Here is a 14,364-nt window from a genome sequence, read left to right on the forward strand (position 1 = left end):
CACTGCCGCTAGCGAGTGCAATGGCTAGCTTTGACGTTGGTCAAGAGTCGTGGCTCTCGGGGGGGACTGATGTGTCTCGCCAACACATTCCCTGTCAGCGATTTCCAGTCTTGCATCACCCTCACCCTCCAAGGATCCAATGACACGGTATCCCGAACAAGCAATGGGCTCATTCGTCACCGTCACGTCGGAAACCCCTACAGATATGCACCGCGAGCCTCCAATGCGCTCGAGGCCGTCTTCACAGACAACCATCACCAAAGGATAGCACCGCCAAGTCAGGAAACGAAAAAGGCGGCCACAATAGTGACCCTGTTCGCGGTCGGTCCAAGTCGGTCTCATCAGCCTTTCCTACAAGGCCATCGAGTCGTCCGCGTTCGCTCCCGCTCCGAGATATCGGATTACGGTTACTGATGAGGAATTGATCAAGACCAAGACCATTACGGTGACGTCGTATAGTGTAGCACAGAATCAAATCCCCCTGGAGAAGGGAGATACAATTCTGCAAACAGACAGCAAGCAACCTCCCATGCTCGAGAATGTACTACCGACGCCAGGACGGGGCCAACTATCAGGGACCCCCGAATCAGAAGGACTACGAGAGCGATGTACAGACAGCGGACAAGTCAGCTGAAAGATATCGTAAAGAAGCTGGTCGACGTCCATTTGCTGAGCTCTGACCCCGGGCCGTTCTCTTACCGCTAAGAAGTCCTGACGTTTTGTGACAGGTCTGCAGCCGATCATCTTGTCATCCATCCGGAATCGAACGGTGCGAAGTAGACGCTCGATCGCTCAGTACTCCACAGAACGCATCAGTAAAGATCGGAGGCTTCATCGCTGGAGCCCACGTTTCTCCATGCTCTGTGTAAATGGCTCACACAATGGCGGGTACCAAGCCGCTCTCTACCGTGTTGAGGGACCTCTGCTTAGGAACCGTTCTCCTTATGGTCCTTTGCTGTGAGGAACCTAAAGAAGTAACGAGTTCTCCTTGGTCGGTATCGACGTGAGAATGGAATGTGCCCGGTACCGACGTGACAAGAAATGAGCAATGATACATTGAACAAGCTAGAGTCAACACTTTAGTTCAGCCATGTGAAACCCCCTGCCAGTGGGATCAAGATGGTATGTCTGCACGGGAATATCCTCAAAACGCATCCCAATTCCCTGGCAACGTCCCCTGCCTTGCCGTAGATCTTGCACGGCTCGCTGGCCTGTATATTCAGCACAGCCCTTCCGTTGGATCGACCAGTGCAAAGACTCAGTTGGTGAAGATCATGAGCCTGGAAAGACCGGGCCGGTGGTTTCGCCATGTCAGTGATGAGTGAGCACGCCGTGACTGTTTTGCGTTTGTCTTGCCCTGCCCTGGCCTGCCTTGCCGGGTCATTGTCAATCATGGCATTGAGCTCCGTAAGTATTTAGTCGTACGGATACATACTGTGCCAGTACGCGGTACGTAGTACACAGTACTGTACTCTACTGTACTGTGTACCTCGTCGCTCTGCCACAGCAGTTGGGACTCAGAATCACATATTCGTTTGGCTCTCTGAGGCGGGTCGATGACACATGCGTTTCCCACTTCGGTAGAGGTCGTCGGCGTGTGAGGCTCTCTCTCTGTTCTCTTCCCCTTCCTCTTCCGTGATCGCCGTTTGTCGCCTTACTGGGAATATTAGTGTCTCATAAGCTACTCCATATCTGCTATATGGGTAGGTCCCCTTCGTCCGACGACGGGGATCGGAATAATGCCTCCAGGATCAGCGGGGGATGGTGTACTTGAGTCAACTAGTGTAACTCAATAGCCTTCTAGGCCGTGGCTTTCTGTCGTGCGAAATGATCGTTGAAGCTGGCCCATCGAGATCCATCTGGGATGTTGGATATGCTCTGTGTCATGGTTGTGGGCGATATGCTTAGGAGTGGGACCCGGCATTGCAGCTTCACATACTGTATGTGATTTGGTGCTCGTGTCTGCCCGTTGTCTTCCGTCCGAAGGTACATCAGACGCGGGTGGCGGCTTCATACCGCGAATAATGAGTTGGTCTGTCCCCAGCAAGGGTGAAGTCGTCATCAACACATTAGACGAAGCTTCTGCTCTTCATGACAGCTCGTCACCCACAGCGGACACTGGCGGCGTGTTCGAAGTCGCCGATCAACGGGGGATGGAAGTTGTTGAACCAGCAGGATCACAAGTTCCGCTGCGTCTCAGAGACACACGCTCTCAATCGACAACTGCACAGATGCCATCTAACTACCCACATCGTACAGGACTTGGAGATGGATCACTTCTTTGACAATTTCTTCTTGACGTATTTCTTGACGCGCTTGTCGCTCATGATGAAGCCCGTGACGGCCACGCCGAGAAACATTTTCGACGCCGCCTCTGCGCCCGGGCTCGATGGTTGTGATGCCGCCAATGCGGATGAGGATGCAGATGCGGCTGCAGATGATGCTTTCCGAGGTCCTGTCGCGAACCCGAGTTCGGGATACACCATCGTGTCTGCTCCCGAAGACAGGGACGGGGACGGCGCCAAGACATGCGGGTTCGACTGAGAAGCAATCTCCTCGTCTTTCAGTCGGGCCCGCTCCTTCTCGGCGGCGGCGGCGGCGGCCTTCTCATCCTCACTTGCAACCCACTCCCTAATGGTTTCGTCCCCAGGGAACATCCGCCTTCTCATGGCAATCCAGATCGGCACCAACAGCCGATGTAGCCTCTCTTCTTCCTTCTTGACCTTTTCGTTGGGTCTGCCGTTGCCACCGACCCAATTGGCCCGATGCCATCCTGACCCGAAATCACTCTGCACGCGGCACCACGGATGGGCAAATCTCGAGCCAACGAAACGCCGACTTACTTCACGGTAGGCCTCGGACGTGCCGGGGTACAGGAGATAGATGATGGTGGCTTGCTCGCGGAACTGCTTGATGTCCCGGAAGAATTGCGGCTGAGAGTTCTTGGGGATGAGCAATGCGGAGAAGAAGCGCATGTAGTTGACGTGCGAGTCCGTCAGAGACGCGAAGTACCGTTGCAGGTGTGGATGGATAGTTGGCTCGTCGTCGGAAGATTCAGGCGGTTCGATCAGCGACGTGGATGGAGGCGGGGTGGCTAAGGCCATTACGAAGTTTGATGACACTGTCACACACTCCGAAGAGAGACGAGTCGCGTCCGGAGTACGTAGATCTTGTAACGAGCCAGTCTGGTCGGTCGTAGATCGTCAGAGTTTGTCGGCTTGAATTTAGCACCGAGGGATACGTAGCTCAGTGTACGAGTCCCATTACTTCGAGGTGGTGTTGCTGATCCACGACGCTCTCAGCATCAACCGTAAATGCTGGTGCCTGGAACTGCGGACGGCACTTCGTCAGCTTTGGTCGTCATGCGCCTAGTTGTCGATGCCAGTGAGTTTGTTCAGTGGTTGAGGCTCAAAATTTGAGGTCCTCAGGCCAAGGCTCCAAGACAGCCTTGTCTACGCGGCCCCTGGAGTCTGCCAAGTCCACACTATTGCTCGACGACGGACTGAATGGCGTTGTGATCGGCGTCAATCATCGTGAGGCTCACCTGAGATGAGGAGCCCGAGAAAGTGGTCCGGCCATGGAACAGATGATTTCTTCTTGTCTTTGCCTGGGCGTTGGTTAATGTACTCGTAGTTGGGTTGACATCTCGAGGCTAACGAGTCTCGAGATCCACTTCGGGACATGCAGACTCGGATGCGCAGCCCGCGAAGAAAGCACTGAGCGGACCTAATTAGGGGCTCGCAGAGCTCAAGGGAGCTTAGAAACAGGCATGCTCCGCGCGACTGTTCCTTTGGAGGAATATGTCGTGTCTAATAAGAACGACAGTCTAGTTGATTCCATCTTTTCAAGTGAGTACTTCTTCAGCAGCCCGCAGCCCGCAGTCCGTAGCCGGTAAGCTGGCGTGGAGATGGTATGTACTGTGTACAGTACTCCGTGGACTCAGGAGCGATGCGCGAGTTTCCCCACAACTTTGAATCTCAGGCTCGGATGGCAGATCTGTTTCAGAGATCAGAAGATCCCACCAGATCGGATGCGCTGAGCCTACTGAAACATACTACAGAGTCTAATTGTGACATGTCACAATGCTGGTCACAATGCTGGTCACAATGCTGATCAGACGCTTCTTCAGACTTATCCACAGTCGCGCTATTGCATGTTCTGCCCTGTAGGCCAAAATGATTGCTGCTCCGTAGACCTGAGGCAATGCCCTGCTTGCCCGGGCTCAACATACCCAGTAGAAGCTGCGGTGGTGTGGCTGGCCAACTTTAGCTTGGCGCTTCCTGGCGAAAGTGCGGTGAGATAGGGAGCCATCATGTGCGGCCGCGACGAGGGTGCAGGAGCATGTGGACAGTGAACAGCAATGCAAAAATATTGCTGGGATCCGGCTGACCGCCCTGATCGAGCTAGGTTTCTCGTCCAGGCGCGTTCATGGTGTTGTTTGTACTATGTTAAACGGCCGTGCTGACCCAGCTTCACTGGGTACTGTATCCCACGGAAAGCCTGAAACACCACAGTCCGGTAAGACGCGGGCATAATTACAGTCCCACAGGCGACAGAATGGCAAATCTGTATGTAAGGAGACTTTTGCTCTTGGATCTGCCCGGGAGAGAAGGTTAAGACAGAGCATGGTCTGAAGCACGCTGTGACCTTTTGTCTGGCTTTACGCTGATGTTGGTGGACGAAGTTCAAGCATACCTACCGGATGCGGTAAGAAAGCGTCCCAAAACGGCGATACTGTACCTCCATCCCAGTAACAGCTCTCGGTCGGTGGCAAAGGGCTGGGGGGAGTACAGCATGACTGCTGCAGTGGACATTCAACCATGTGACGCGCTGCACCGAGCTGCACGCCGAAGCGAAGATGACTTGAGCTCATGCAAAGTACAATACTACCGGTGGTGGCGAGTGGTCGCTGCATGCTTCCAGACACGATACGATATGCGAGCCTACAGCTGCTTTACACGCTACGTACGAGGGACTCCCTACTGGTCTTGTTGTGGTGGATAAATGGTGAAAAATTGGTTTTGTGCGTGGGGTGGAAACGCAGCCTCGGTCGGCAGATGCGAGGTCGTGCACTTGAGCTGCGCTGCATTAGCCTTTGTTTAGCTTTTCTCCGGCCAGAGGTGTCCAAGCTGCTGGCTGTAGACGGGACGAGGTCGACCAGACACGAGGTCGCCATGTTATGTGTGTCACCCGTCACACAGCAGCTACATTCTCGAATATTTGCGAATCGTGAGGGTGAGTAGCGAACGTGACCGCGTCAGAGTGCTACTATGTACAGGCAAGCTTTTCTCGGCCGGCAGCGCGACATGAACGACATCCGATGCTCGCAGACAATGGCGAATGGCATTAATCCCTCAGGGCAATGCATGCTAGCACGCACGAATCCTCGTCGAGCACGGTGTAAGCGTCGGCGGGCTGGACCCATCTCGCCAGCTGCGCGCCAGTCCCGTGCAGGCCACTCACATTCTCTCGAAATCCCGAATCTTGCAGGAACACTGACAATTCGCATTTGCCATTGAAATTATTGTGGTCACTAAACATCCCACGGGTGTTTCGCCATGGCCTCCGCAGCCACCGAGACGCGCTCAATCTTGACAGAGTAGCGTGGCGTATCTCGCGCTAATTGCGCTCTCTCCGCATTGTCGATGAACTGAGCGAGCACTTGCGTCTGTTCGGTCCTCATGCAACAGCGCTGGTGGCAGCTACGAGCACGCCGACCGCAACTTCGCATGCTTCGTTGGCAAGCTACTGATGAGTATTGAGCGGTCTCCAGCGTCCAAGCTCCTACAATACTGGGTATGCGACGAGACTTCACCGACAAGGTTTCTCCACCTGCGCAGTAGGGTCTTGGATTCTGCGTGCCAGGAGCACCGTTGCACAGACTGCGTGTTCAATGTTGGACAACGAGACTCCATCGTTTCGAAATCTCCCGAGAGAGCTTCAGTTCAAATTGCGGGCCGCAGTGGATTCCTGCATCATGTGAAGAGATCGCGCGCCACGCCCTGCATCTGACTGGACCTACAGTCCGAAGACCTGCGTCGCTTCGATGCAGTCGCCCAGTTCGAGTGCAGCTACAGTGGGGCACAAGACTCAGCGAAGATACCTGACAGCAGCAGACCTGCGTCGTCAGAGTAGGATGTCATGTCAGATAGCAGAGGAACCTGGTAAGGAACCGTATCTCTTTCCGTAAGGTAAGCCGGCGAGCCGTGCGGGCCGTCAACGTTCACATCGTAGTAAGACGAATTCCCCTGTGAGCAGTGGCGTCCCAAGTACGTGGAAATGCAGCGGGAGTATTCCTGTGGCGCAGTTGGTGTGCACAGCGGTGGCATCAGTGGCGCGGCTCGGTTGACGTCGTGTCAGATGATATGACGGGAGGTGTCGGAGGCGGCATGCTCGCAAGCAGGTTCATTGGACCTGTGAAGCATGAAACCTGGGTACAAGGTGAATAATAATGCAGGGTAAAGACCTAAAGGACATATGACGTGCGTTTCAGGTACCCAAGGCACAAATCACCGAGGTGACAGTTCTCGTAGCGGCACTGTGCACGACGAATGTGGGCCACTGTTGTCTATGATGTAGCTAGGTTAAGCGTTGTGGTGGTTTCGAGAACCGATGACAGCATCCACGAGAAACTGAATTTCCGGCGCATAATCCTCCGGCAGTTGTCCCAGATATAATTAAGACGCCGGATTCGTAGTGATCATCGCGGTCACGCTCTCGAACACGAGAAACACTCCCGATGGACGATGAGTTTACGAGTAGATGTACCAGGCATGGCCGCATTCCCGAGATGGCCCTGTCATATTGCGTCAAGACGGCCAAGATTACATGTCAGAATGCTTGCAAGAACTGGGTGAGAACCTGAATGGCGCGAACCATAGGGGTCTTGGAGGGTCCTACTGTACTTGTTTCTCGTGCTGAATATTACCGAAGGTTGATCGTTTGGTAAACATAGGCCTGCAGATCGGGCTCAGCGGCGGACGAGGACGAGTACGTACCCCTCGTACTGTGTACCCTGAGTGAGCAGGCTCGCAGGCCGTGAACTTGTGTTAGGTTTTACATGCCCTATCCCAACACTCCGGGTACCGGGTACACCCCCATAAGGTGAGATCGACATGGCTGTGAGACGCACGTTGCAAACTCAGGTACAAATTTAGCACTCCTTTTTCACACAAGAAATATTGCAGAAGTGGTGTAGGACCACATACTGATCAGAAATATGTAGAGCAGCGAGGATATACTGTCGCTGCTGGGTCGGCGCAGTGTACATGGTAGTTTCTGCTGAATTCGTGATCCCAAGCCCAATGTTTATTGCGTCCAGCGATCAATACCCATTCGCGCAGGGACAATTTTAACATGCTCGCCCGAGTGGAAGCGCAGAAGCCCGCAGGGTGACAGTGGATAAGTTAGGCCATTCGAAGCATTTATCCTGCTGGCAGCATAGTGGTTGCAGTGAGGCGAGCAAGTGGGCGATGCCGAGGGGCCATTGCTCGCGAGTCGGGGGGCGGTTGGCGGTGGGCAGCAGCTAGCCGGGCGCCTCTGGTTTTTGAAGGATTTGATCAACAGCGACCCAGCCCGAGGAGTCAAAGAGCTACCGTTTGAGAATTAGCGGGCGGTGGGCTCTGGAGGCTGTGTGGGTTTGCGTCTTGCCGCAACAGCCATGCCCGGAAAAGGAGATTTGACTGACTGAAAGCTCGCGCCGCGCTGCCTGTCCTCTGCCCACAGCGCGACACGCAAGTTGCAACCCTAAGAAAAGCCTGGCGATCCACCCACGGACAAGGTGCCCGCTTCCCACCAACAGCAGTTGATCGAAAATCAAAAGGGCTTGCTCGCCCACCCGGCCAGTGCACAAATCACTTGACTTGTGGATGACTGGCTAGACGCCGGCGCACAGTCACAAAGAAAAGAGAGTCGAGTCCCTTCGGCCCTCTCGTCCCTCGTCCCTCGTCTGCCCTGGCATCTTCTGGCTTGTTGTGCCCTCCTCACAAATCTCTTCTCCAACATCAGCTGGGCCTTTTGCCGGCTGCCCGCACAGCATTTTCCCTCATCTTTCATCCTTTCCCAATCATCGTGCAGCCGTTTCCTGTCGACCTGGTCGACCCTCTCCAAGGCCCCTCCGTCTTCCTGCGATTAGTCCTCAACCATCCTTTTCTTTCCGTCCTCTTCCTGTTCAGCATATTCTCTTTCTTCACCACCTTCGCGTAAGCAATCCATCCTCACTTATTCATATACCCGCATATCACTCACAGCCCTTTGCAGCAGCAATTCCTGCCTGTTGCGCACTTGCACGAAACGCAGACACCAGTCCGCCACCCAGCGCACCCAGTCCGTTTTCCTCCGGGTAACCGCCAAAGCCTCTGGTGACCCTTCACGACCCCTCCTGATCTTTTCTGACTTCGCGGGGAGTGGACTGCGGTATCGAATCGTTGCAGGTCACACCATGTCGAAATCCAATTTATAACAGCGGCGGTCCTAGTGGGCCAAATTTCCTACCCCAGAATACACACGGTCGTCTCGTTCGGGTACCTGTGTGCTTTGTAATTCTCTAGGTTGAGATCGGTCCATCTCCATCTCAGACTGTCAAAAGGAGGTTTTCTGATCTTTCCTTATCCAACTTCCGCTTCTGCGAATGGCACACCATCAAAAACACCAGACGGACGCCAGCAGAAGAGACTCCGCAATGCAGAGTCTACTTAAGATCTTCAAAATGTCGAACACTCCCACGGTTCCTCTCGACGACGATGAACTCGGTGCGGAGCCCGACGAACCGCCAGACGATCAGGTATCACCTCTTACCTCAGTCGCCCCACACGTCACGCTCTACAATCGATCCATGGCCCCAGGATACAGCCGTCGCGAGTCTCTCCTGACTCGTGCCATCATGGCCGAATCCAAACACGAAGACGATATTCACGGGTTCCCAAGCCGCGGACTGTCGACGACGTCCTCGCACAGCACAGCCAGCATGCCTTCCACTGCCGAGTTGACCAGCGACGGCGACACATCGCAGTCTCGGTCCGCTACGCCCAGCCCACCTCCTCCTTCGAGCCGTTTCAGCCAAATCCTGAATCTCAGAAAAGCTAGTCCTAGAGTTGCTATTGCTCCTGTCACAAAGGACGAGAAAGAAACGGTGGCGGTGGCGGGCGAGGCAGCAGTGGAAAAGACGCTCGGGCGCAAACGATGCATAATGTTTGCCTGCGGAGGGGCTGAATCGGAGAAAAGCAAAGAAAACCTGAACAAGGAAGGGTCAGGAGCGCCCGAGGTCACCAAGCGAAAGTGCGCCCTTACCTTTGCATGTCCGACCCAGTCCACCTCGAAAGCGGCCAAGAATGCTCCATCCAAATTGCAAGTGGACGTGAAAGCCGCACGTCGTCCCTCTCCTGCTCCGGCCATGAGACGAAAGTCAACATCCGAGTCGGTCGATCTTTCCGGTCGTTCAGCCGAGACAGCCAGGATCACCACTTCTGAGAAAGGCAATCTGTCGCCAACGCCCAAGGCTGCTTTCCACGAGTTCGGTACCTCTCAGGACGAAACTGACTCGTGGGTTGACAAGCCAAGCTTCCATCGGGAAAAGCTCACCTTGGACGACTGCATGAGAAAGGAGAACCGCATCCGCCAGATTGGACAAGAAGCTGAAGAGGAGGCTGAAGAAGAAGAGAGGGAGCAGGACGATCTTGAGGCAGACGTCGAGGTCAATGACCACGAAGATGACTTTGCGCCTTCTGAAGACGGTTCGGACGGCGGCAATGAGTCGGATGACGAGGGCGGCTTCGCTAGCTCCGACGAGGAAAGTGATGCCGGCTCCGAATATCAGTTCTGGGCACCATTCACTGCCAATACCGCTTCGAGCACCGAGAATCTCAACATCACGCACTTCAGTTCTCGGAGGCGATCGGAAGCGAGCTCTGTCGAATCTATGACCCACTCGAGCAACTCGCACCTCCGCTCCATGATGCTGCAGGCTGGAAGGCGTCGCAACAATGCCTCGAAAGTACCAAAAATGAGGCCTGGAACACCCGAGCTACCCGACAGTACTGACTTCGTCTGCGGCACCCTCGACGAGGACCGCCCACTGGAGGCAGCTTACCTCTCATGCCGTGAGCAGAGGATGCGTCAGAAGCACGTACCCATTCCGCAAGATATCGATCCGAGCTTTCCCACCACCGACCCTGAAGACAATGGAAACGAAAGCGACGACGAAATAGATGGGTCGCAGCACAGCTCCGACGGTCCTCGGTGGCTCAAGGAGGACTTCGCCGGGTTCGAAGATGACCATTATGGTCGTCGGAAGTCTTCAATTGTGTCTCCGGTCGACGAAACACCGTCACCGCCTCACGTCGTTACTGGGGTGAGACCGGGTCGACCCAATGTTCGCTCACCGCTGCCCAGAGTCATCACTGCTCGGTCACCACCGCCTCGGAAACTGTTCGGGCATTCGCCTACTAGAAACAGGTCGCCTTTCCCATTGGCCAAGTTGCGCTCGCCACGTGGTTCTCCTACCACTACGGGTGTTCCGACAAAGCTACGGCTTCGAGGTCTCGCACAACGTCCGGGCATGGAACGGACAGCATCTCTTCCTGATACACCCAACCCATTCTTCAAGAACTTCAACATCGGGAGCCCTTCGATCTCTAACATCGCTTCTGGAGCTGTGACACCCGCAGTGGAAGAACCTCCCCGTGCGGACATGCACGTCCGAGGCCCGGTCGACATTGTTGCCGGTCTTGAGAATAAACGGCAGAAACGCAAAGAAAAGTTCTGGCGGCAGCACTGTCGCAAAGCGGCCAAGGAGCAAGCCGAACGCAAGCCTGTTCCTGGTCGTGGAGCCGAGAGAATGAAGGAGCTTGGTCTCGAATGTGCTGAACGTACAAGAGGCTACGGCATCGGGCAACAAACCCAACTGGTTCTTTCGCTTTAATTCTCTTTGCACAAACCAACCGTGGTACATATATCGACTTTTATTTTGTTGGCGATTTTTCACAAGGGCTACCTTGGCCTGGATTTCAAACATAGCCTGGGTTGGGATCTTGCATTCGGTTATGACGACTTCATGACGGGTTGGGCGCGGCGACATGGGGTATTGCGCTGCCCGGCGTATGTCTCGATCCACAGCATCCTGCGCGACAGGTTTTTCATGCACAGCGCACGTTCCTAAGAAGGGACTTCTACATTTTGGCATTGTAAATACATGGATCATCAGTATGATCCCCAGATATCCGACCAGCTCTCTCAAGTCAGAAGACTTGATCGATGGCAGCGTCGAATGAATGCATCACAATAAACAATAATTGCGGTTTTCCCTGCTCTTGGTCGTGCTGCCATGGGCTATCACTCGATTTGAAGAAGCGGTATTTCTGGAAAGAGTAACTTCGCGTTGACCATCACAGGTGTCCCTGCCGAGACTTTAGCATAAATGCTTCAGAATAGATTGGGAAAGGGTAGCTGTGTTCAAACACACTGGTGGCAGTGATTTCAGTCACGCTGGACTTAAAGCAGGTGAAGGGTGACGGCGGTTCAGCAAGCGACATATCTTCGTTACTCGTTGCTGTCTGGCGGTGTGGCGGTGGCGGTGGCGGTGGCGCCGAGTAATGTCACGTGACGGACGGACCAGAATCTCCGTCACTTTGAAAGGGAAACTGCCACCGTGTGCCGTGCGATATCCTCGTTCATATTCTCGTCCTGGCGCCGTCGTGTCGTTGACATCCCTCAGAACCACAGTTTCGCGAACCCACCATACCTGTCAATATGTGGATCATTAATTGGTGTATGTTTGACGCTGCCGGTTGTGGTAGGACCTGAGGACGCTGATATATCTCGCTTGATTTAGTCTACGATATCCTCGCCTCACTGGGGCTTCTCAACAAACATGCCAAACTGTTGTTCCTCGGCCTGGACAATGCGGGCAAAACGACGTTATTACACATGCTGAAGGTATGATTGATGCCAGGATATGTCGAGGATGAGGTGGACGTCAAGTCAAAAGGTGGAAGAGGTGGCGGACCAGCGGAGGGCAACAAAGACGATTTAGATCCTCAGTGGTGTTGCTGGCAGGACGCCAAAGACTGACTTTCTCTGGGCAACAGAATGACCGAGTCGCAATCCTCCAGCCTACGTTACATCCCAGTACGTTCTACGTTCTTGCAGTTCCTCCAACCTGCGCAGTTGGACGTTTCAACTGACCGATACTTGAACAGCTTCCGAAGAACTCGCCATTGGCAACAACAGATTCACAACCTTTGATCTCGGTGGCCATCAACAAGGTACGCCTGATGCCGGTCATATCATCGGTGTACCTCAAGGGCTGACAATCATCCAGCTCGCCGTCTCTGGCGCAACTATTTTCCCGAAGTCTCCGGCATCGTCTTCCTCGTTGATGCAAAAGACCATGAACGTCTCCCCGAGGCAAAAGCCGAACTCGATGCTCTTCTCGCGATGGAAGATCTAGCCAAAATACCCTTCCTGGTTCTAGGAAACAAGATCGATCACCCAGATGCCGTGTCGGAGGACGAATTGAGACACCAATTGGGACTGTATCAGACGACAGGGAAAGGAAAGGTGCCGCTGGAGGGGATCAGGCCCATCGAGGTCTTCATGTGCAGCGTCGTCATGAGACAGGGTGAGTACGATGAACTATTTGAAGGTGGATTGAAACTGATGAGCTCCCACTAGGTTATGGCGAGGGCATCAGGTGGCTGGCGCAATACGTCTAGGTTAGCAACGTAAAGCACGTGAGCAGCTATGCATGTTAGCGAGTGGTCAATCATCACGACAATTCAACCCAAGGCTGTGACCGAGCAGTGGGGCAGGTCACGCACAAAATAACAACAACAGAGATCCATCAAGACAACCCACAGCCTCTCGGCAGCTAGACCACATCCAAGCCGAACGGATTCAGCAGCCTCTGTCACCGCATTTCACGCATCACCCAAACTAGGCCTCTGACGACTGGAAGAAGAAGATAACGGCGTACTTTTTGGCGTAGGCATCAGCTTCTGGGCCATTTAGAGACTGTCAAACACCGCCTTTCCAATGCAGAACGAACATGATCTAAAGGAAGGAAAGCCTCTCTTGTCCTCAGACCGTTATCGTCGAGCACTACACTCCCACCCTTGCCTCAATCAGCAAGCCAGATTTCATACGGCTGAGTCTGTGATGAGCTGGACTGCCTGCGCAGAATGTTGGCCCTGTTTGTTGCTCCTACTTACCACTCGCAGGGAAGTGCGGGAGATGCGTCGTTCAGCTTGTCTAGCCTTACCCTTTACTCTCTCTGCTGTCCGGTTCACAGAGAGTACGCTGCAGTTTTTCCATGCTTCTTCGCGCGACTCATTACTGTCTTCGTCCTGCTCTTTCGATTCTGGCTATAAATCTTATACCTTTGCTCCAGAGCCCAAGTTCGCGTCCAACCTCAGATGCACCTCTACAACTTTTATCACCTGCCTTTTCCTGGGCACGCGTGCCTTGGCTCTGATGAGTCCTCCTCCTCCGATTCCTCGTCCTCGTTCTGACCACAAAGTTCGCGCTCCACGGCTGGACAAACCCCAGAGCTCGACCGACATGGCGTCACTTGGGCGTCAACCCTGGCTCGAAGGAGAAACGGCCGGCAGCGAAGGTCTTATTCAGATTCACCTGCAGGGACTATCTTCCCCTGCCATGCCCTACCCTTGCATACTGCTGCTGAGCCCATTTGGACAAGTGTCGATGACCACATCTCAACACTGGCGTTTCTCTTTTTGAATACATACTCGTGCCATATCCCTATACCGTCCACCCATGTCCATCCAATGCATGTCCTTGGTCCGCGAACTTTTGAAGCGCGGATGGTGTGCGCATGTCATGCCATGTCGTGGTTTTGGGGATTTCAGGATTCTGTGTGTCCTGTGTCGTGTTACCTACAGTATATTGCCTATATTATCCCGTTGTTGCGTCACCTATATTACCTATATTACCTATATCATCCACTGTCGCGTGTCGTGTAGTCTATAGCGTTCGTGCATCATTCGTGTATGGTCTGTATGGTCTGTGTCGTCCACAGTACCTTATCTACATCCTCTGATCTACCGAGATATATCGCGTATCTATTTCGTGCACGGAGTATCATATGCTTGATCAATGACTAGCAGCCCCGATCATGACTCTCTATGATCCTGTGGACGGCCGAACGGCTGGATGGCTGAACGGACGTCTCCCTGCCAACCCAGCTCATCTCACGAATATATCCGATGTGGGCTCGCTTCGAAAAGTAGATCTACTGTACTCGAGCCTACTGACTCTACCTGACTCTACCTGACCCTACCTGACTCTACCTGACCCTACCTGACTCTACCTGACCCTACCTGACTCTACCTGACCCTACCTGACTCTACC

General features: G+C 53.9%; 3 protein-coding genes across 3 annotated transcripts; 2 read left to right on the forward strand and 1 right to left on the reverse strand.

The window, feature by feature from the left end:
* Window positions 1-2,273: 2,273 nt before the first annotated feature.
* G647_02546 (uncharacterized protein) lies at window positions 2,274-3,104 on the reverse strand (the record flags this gene model as incomplete). Its single annotated transcript, XM_008726895.1, has 1 exon — window positions 2,274-3,104. One exon carries the CDS (start codon window positions 3,102-3,104, stop codon window positions 2,274-2,276), a length of 831 nt encoding a protein of 276 aa, XP_008725117.1.
* Window positions 3,105-8,680: 5,576 nt separating this feature from the next.
* G647_02547 (uncharacterized protein) lies at window positions 8,681-10,918 on the forward strand (the record flags this gene model as incomplete). The annotated part of the gene is made up of 1 exon (XM_008726896.1): window positions 8,681-10,918. The coding sequence occupies one exon, from the start codon at window positions 8,681-8,683 to the stop codon at window positions 10,916-10,918; it is 2,238 nt and encodes a 745-aa protein (XP_008725118.1).
* Window positions 10,919-11,745: 827 nt separating this feature from the next.
* Window positions 11,746-12,710, forward strand: G647_02548 (small COPII coat GTPase sar1; the record flags this gene model as incomplete). Its single annotated transcript, XM_008726897.1, has 6 exons — window positions 11,746-11,764; window positions 11,828-11,931; window positions 12,084-12,123; window positions 12,195-12,260; window positions 12,317-12,616; window positions 12,670-12,710. 6 exons carry the CDS (start codon window positions 11,746-11,748, stop codon window positions 12,708-12,710), a joined length of 570 nt encoding a protein of 189 aa, XP_008725119.1.
* Window positions 12,711-14,364: the final 1,654 nt, after the last annotated feature.

The sequence above is a fragment of the Cladophialophora carrionii genome (assembly GCF_000365165.1).
Source record: "Cladophialophora carrionii CBS 160.54 unplaced genomic scaffold supercont1.2, whole genome shotgun sequence".
NCBI lineage: Eukaryota > Fungi > Ascomycota > Eurotiomycetes > Chaetothyriales > Herpotrichiellaceae > Cladophialophora > Cladophialophora carrionii.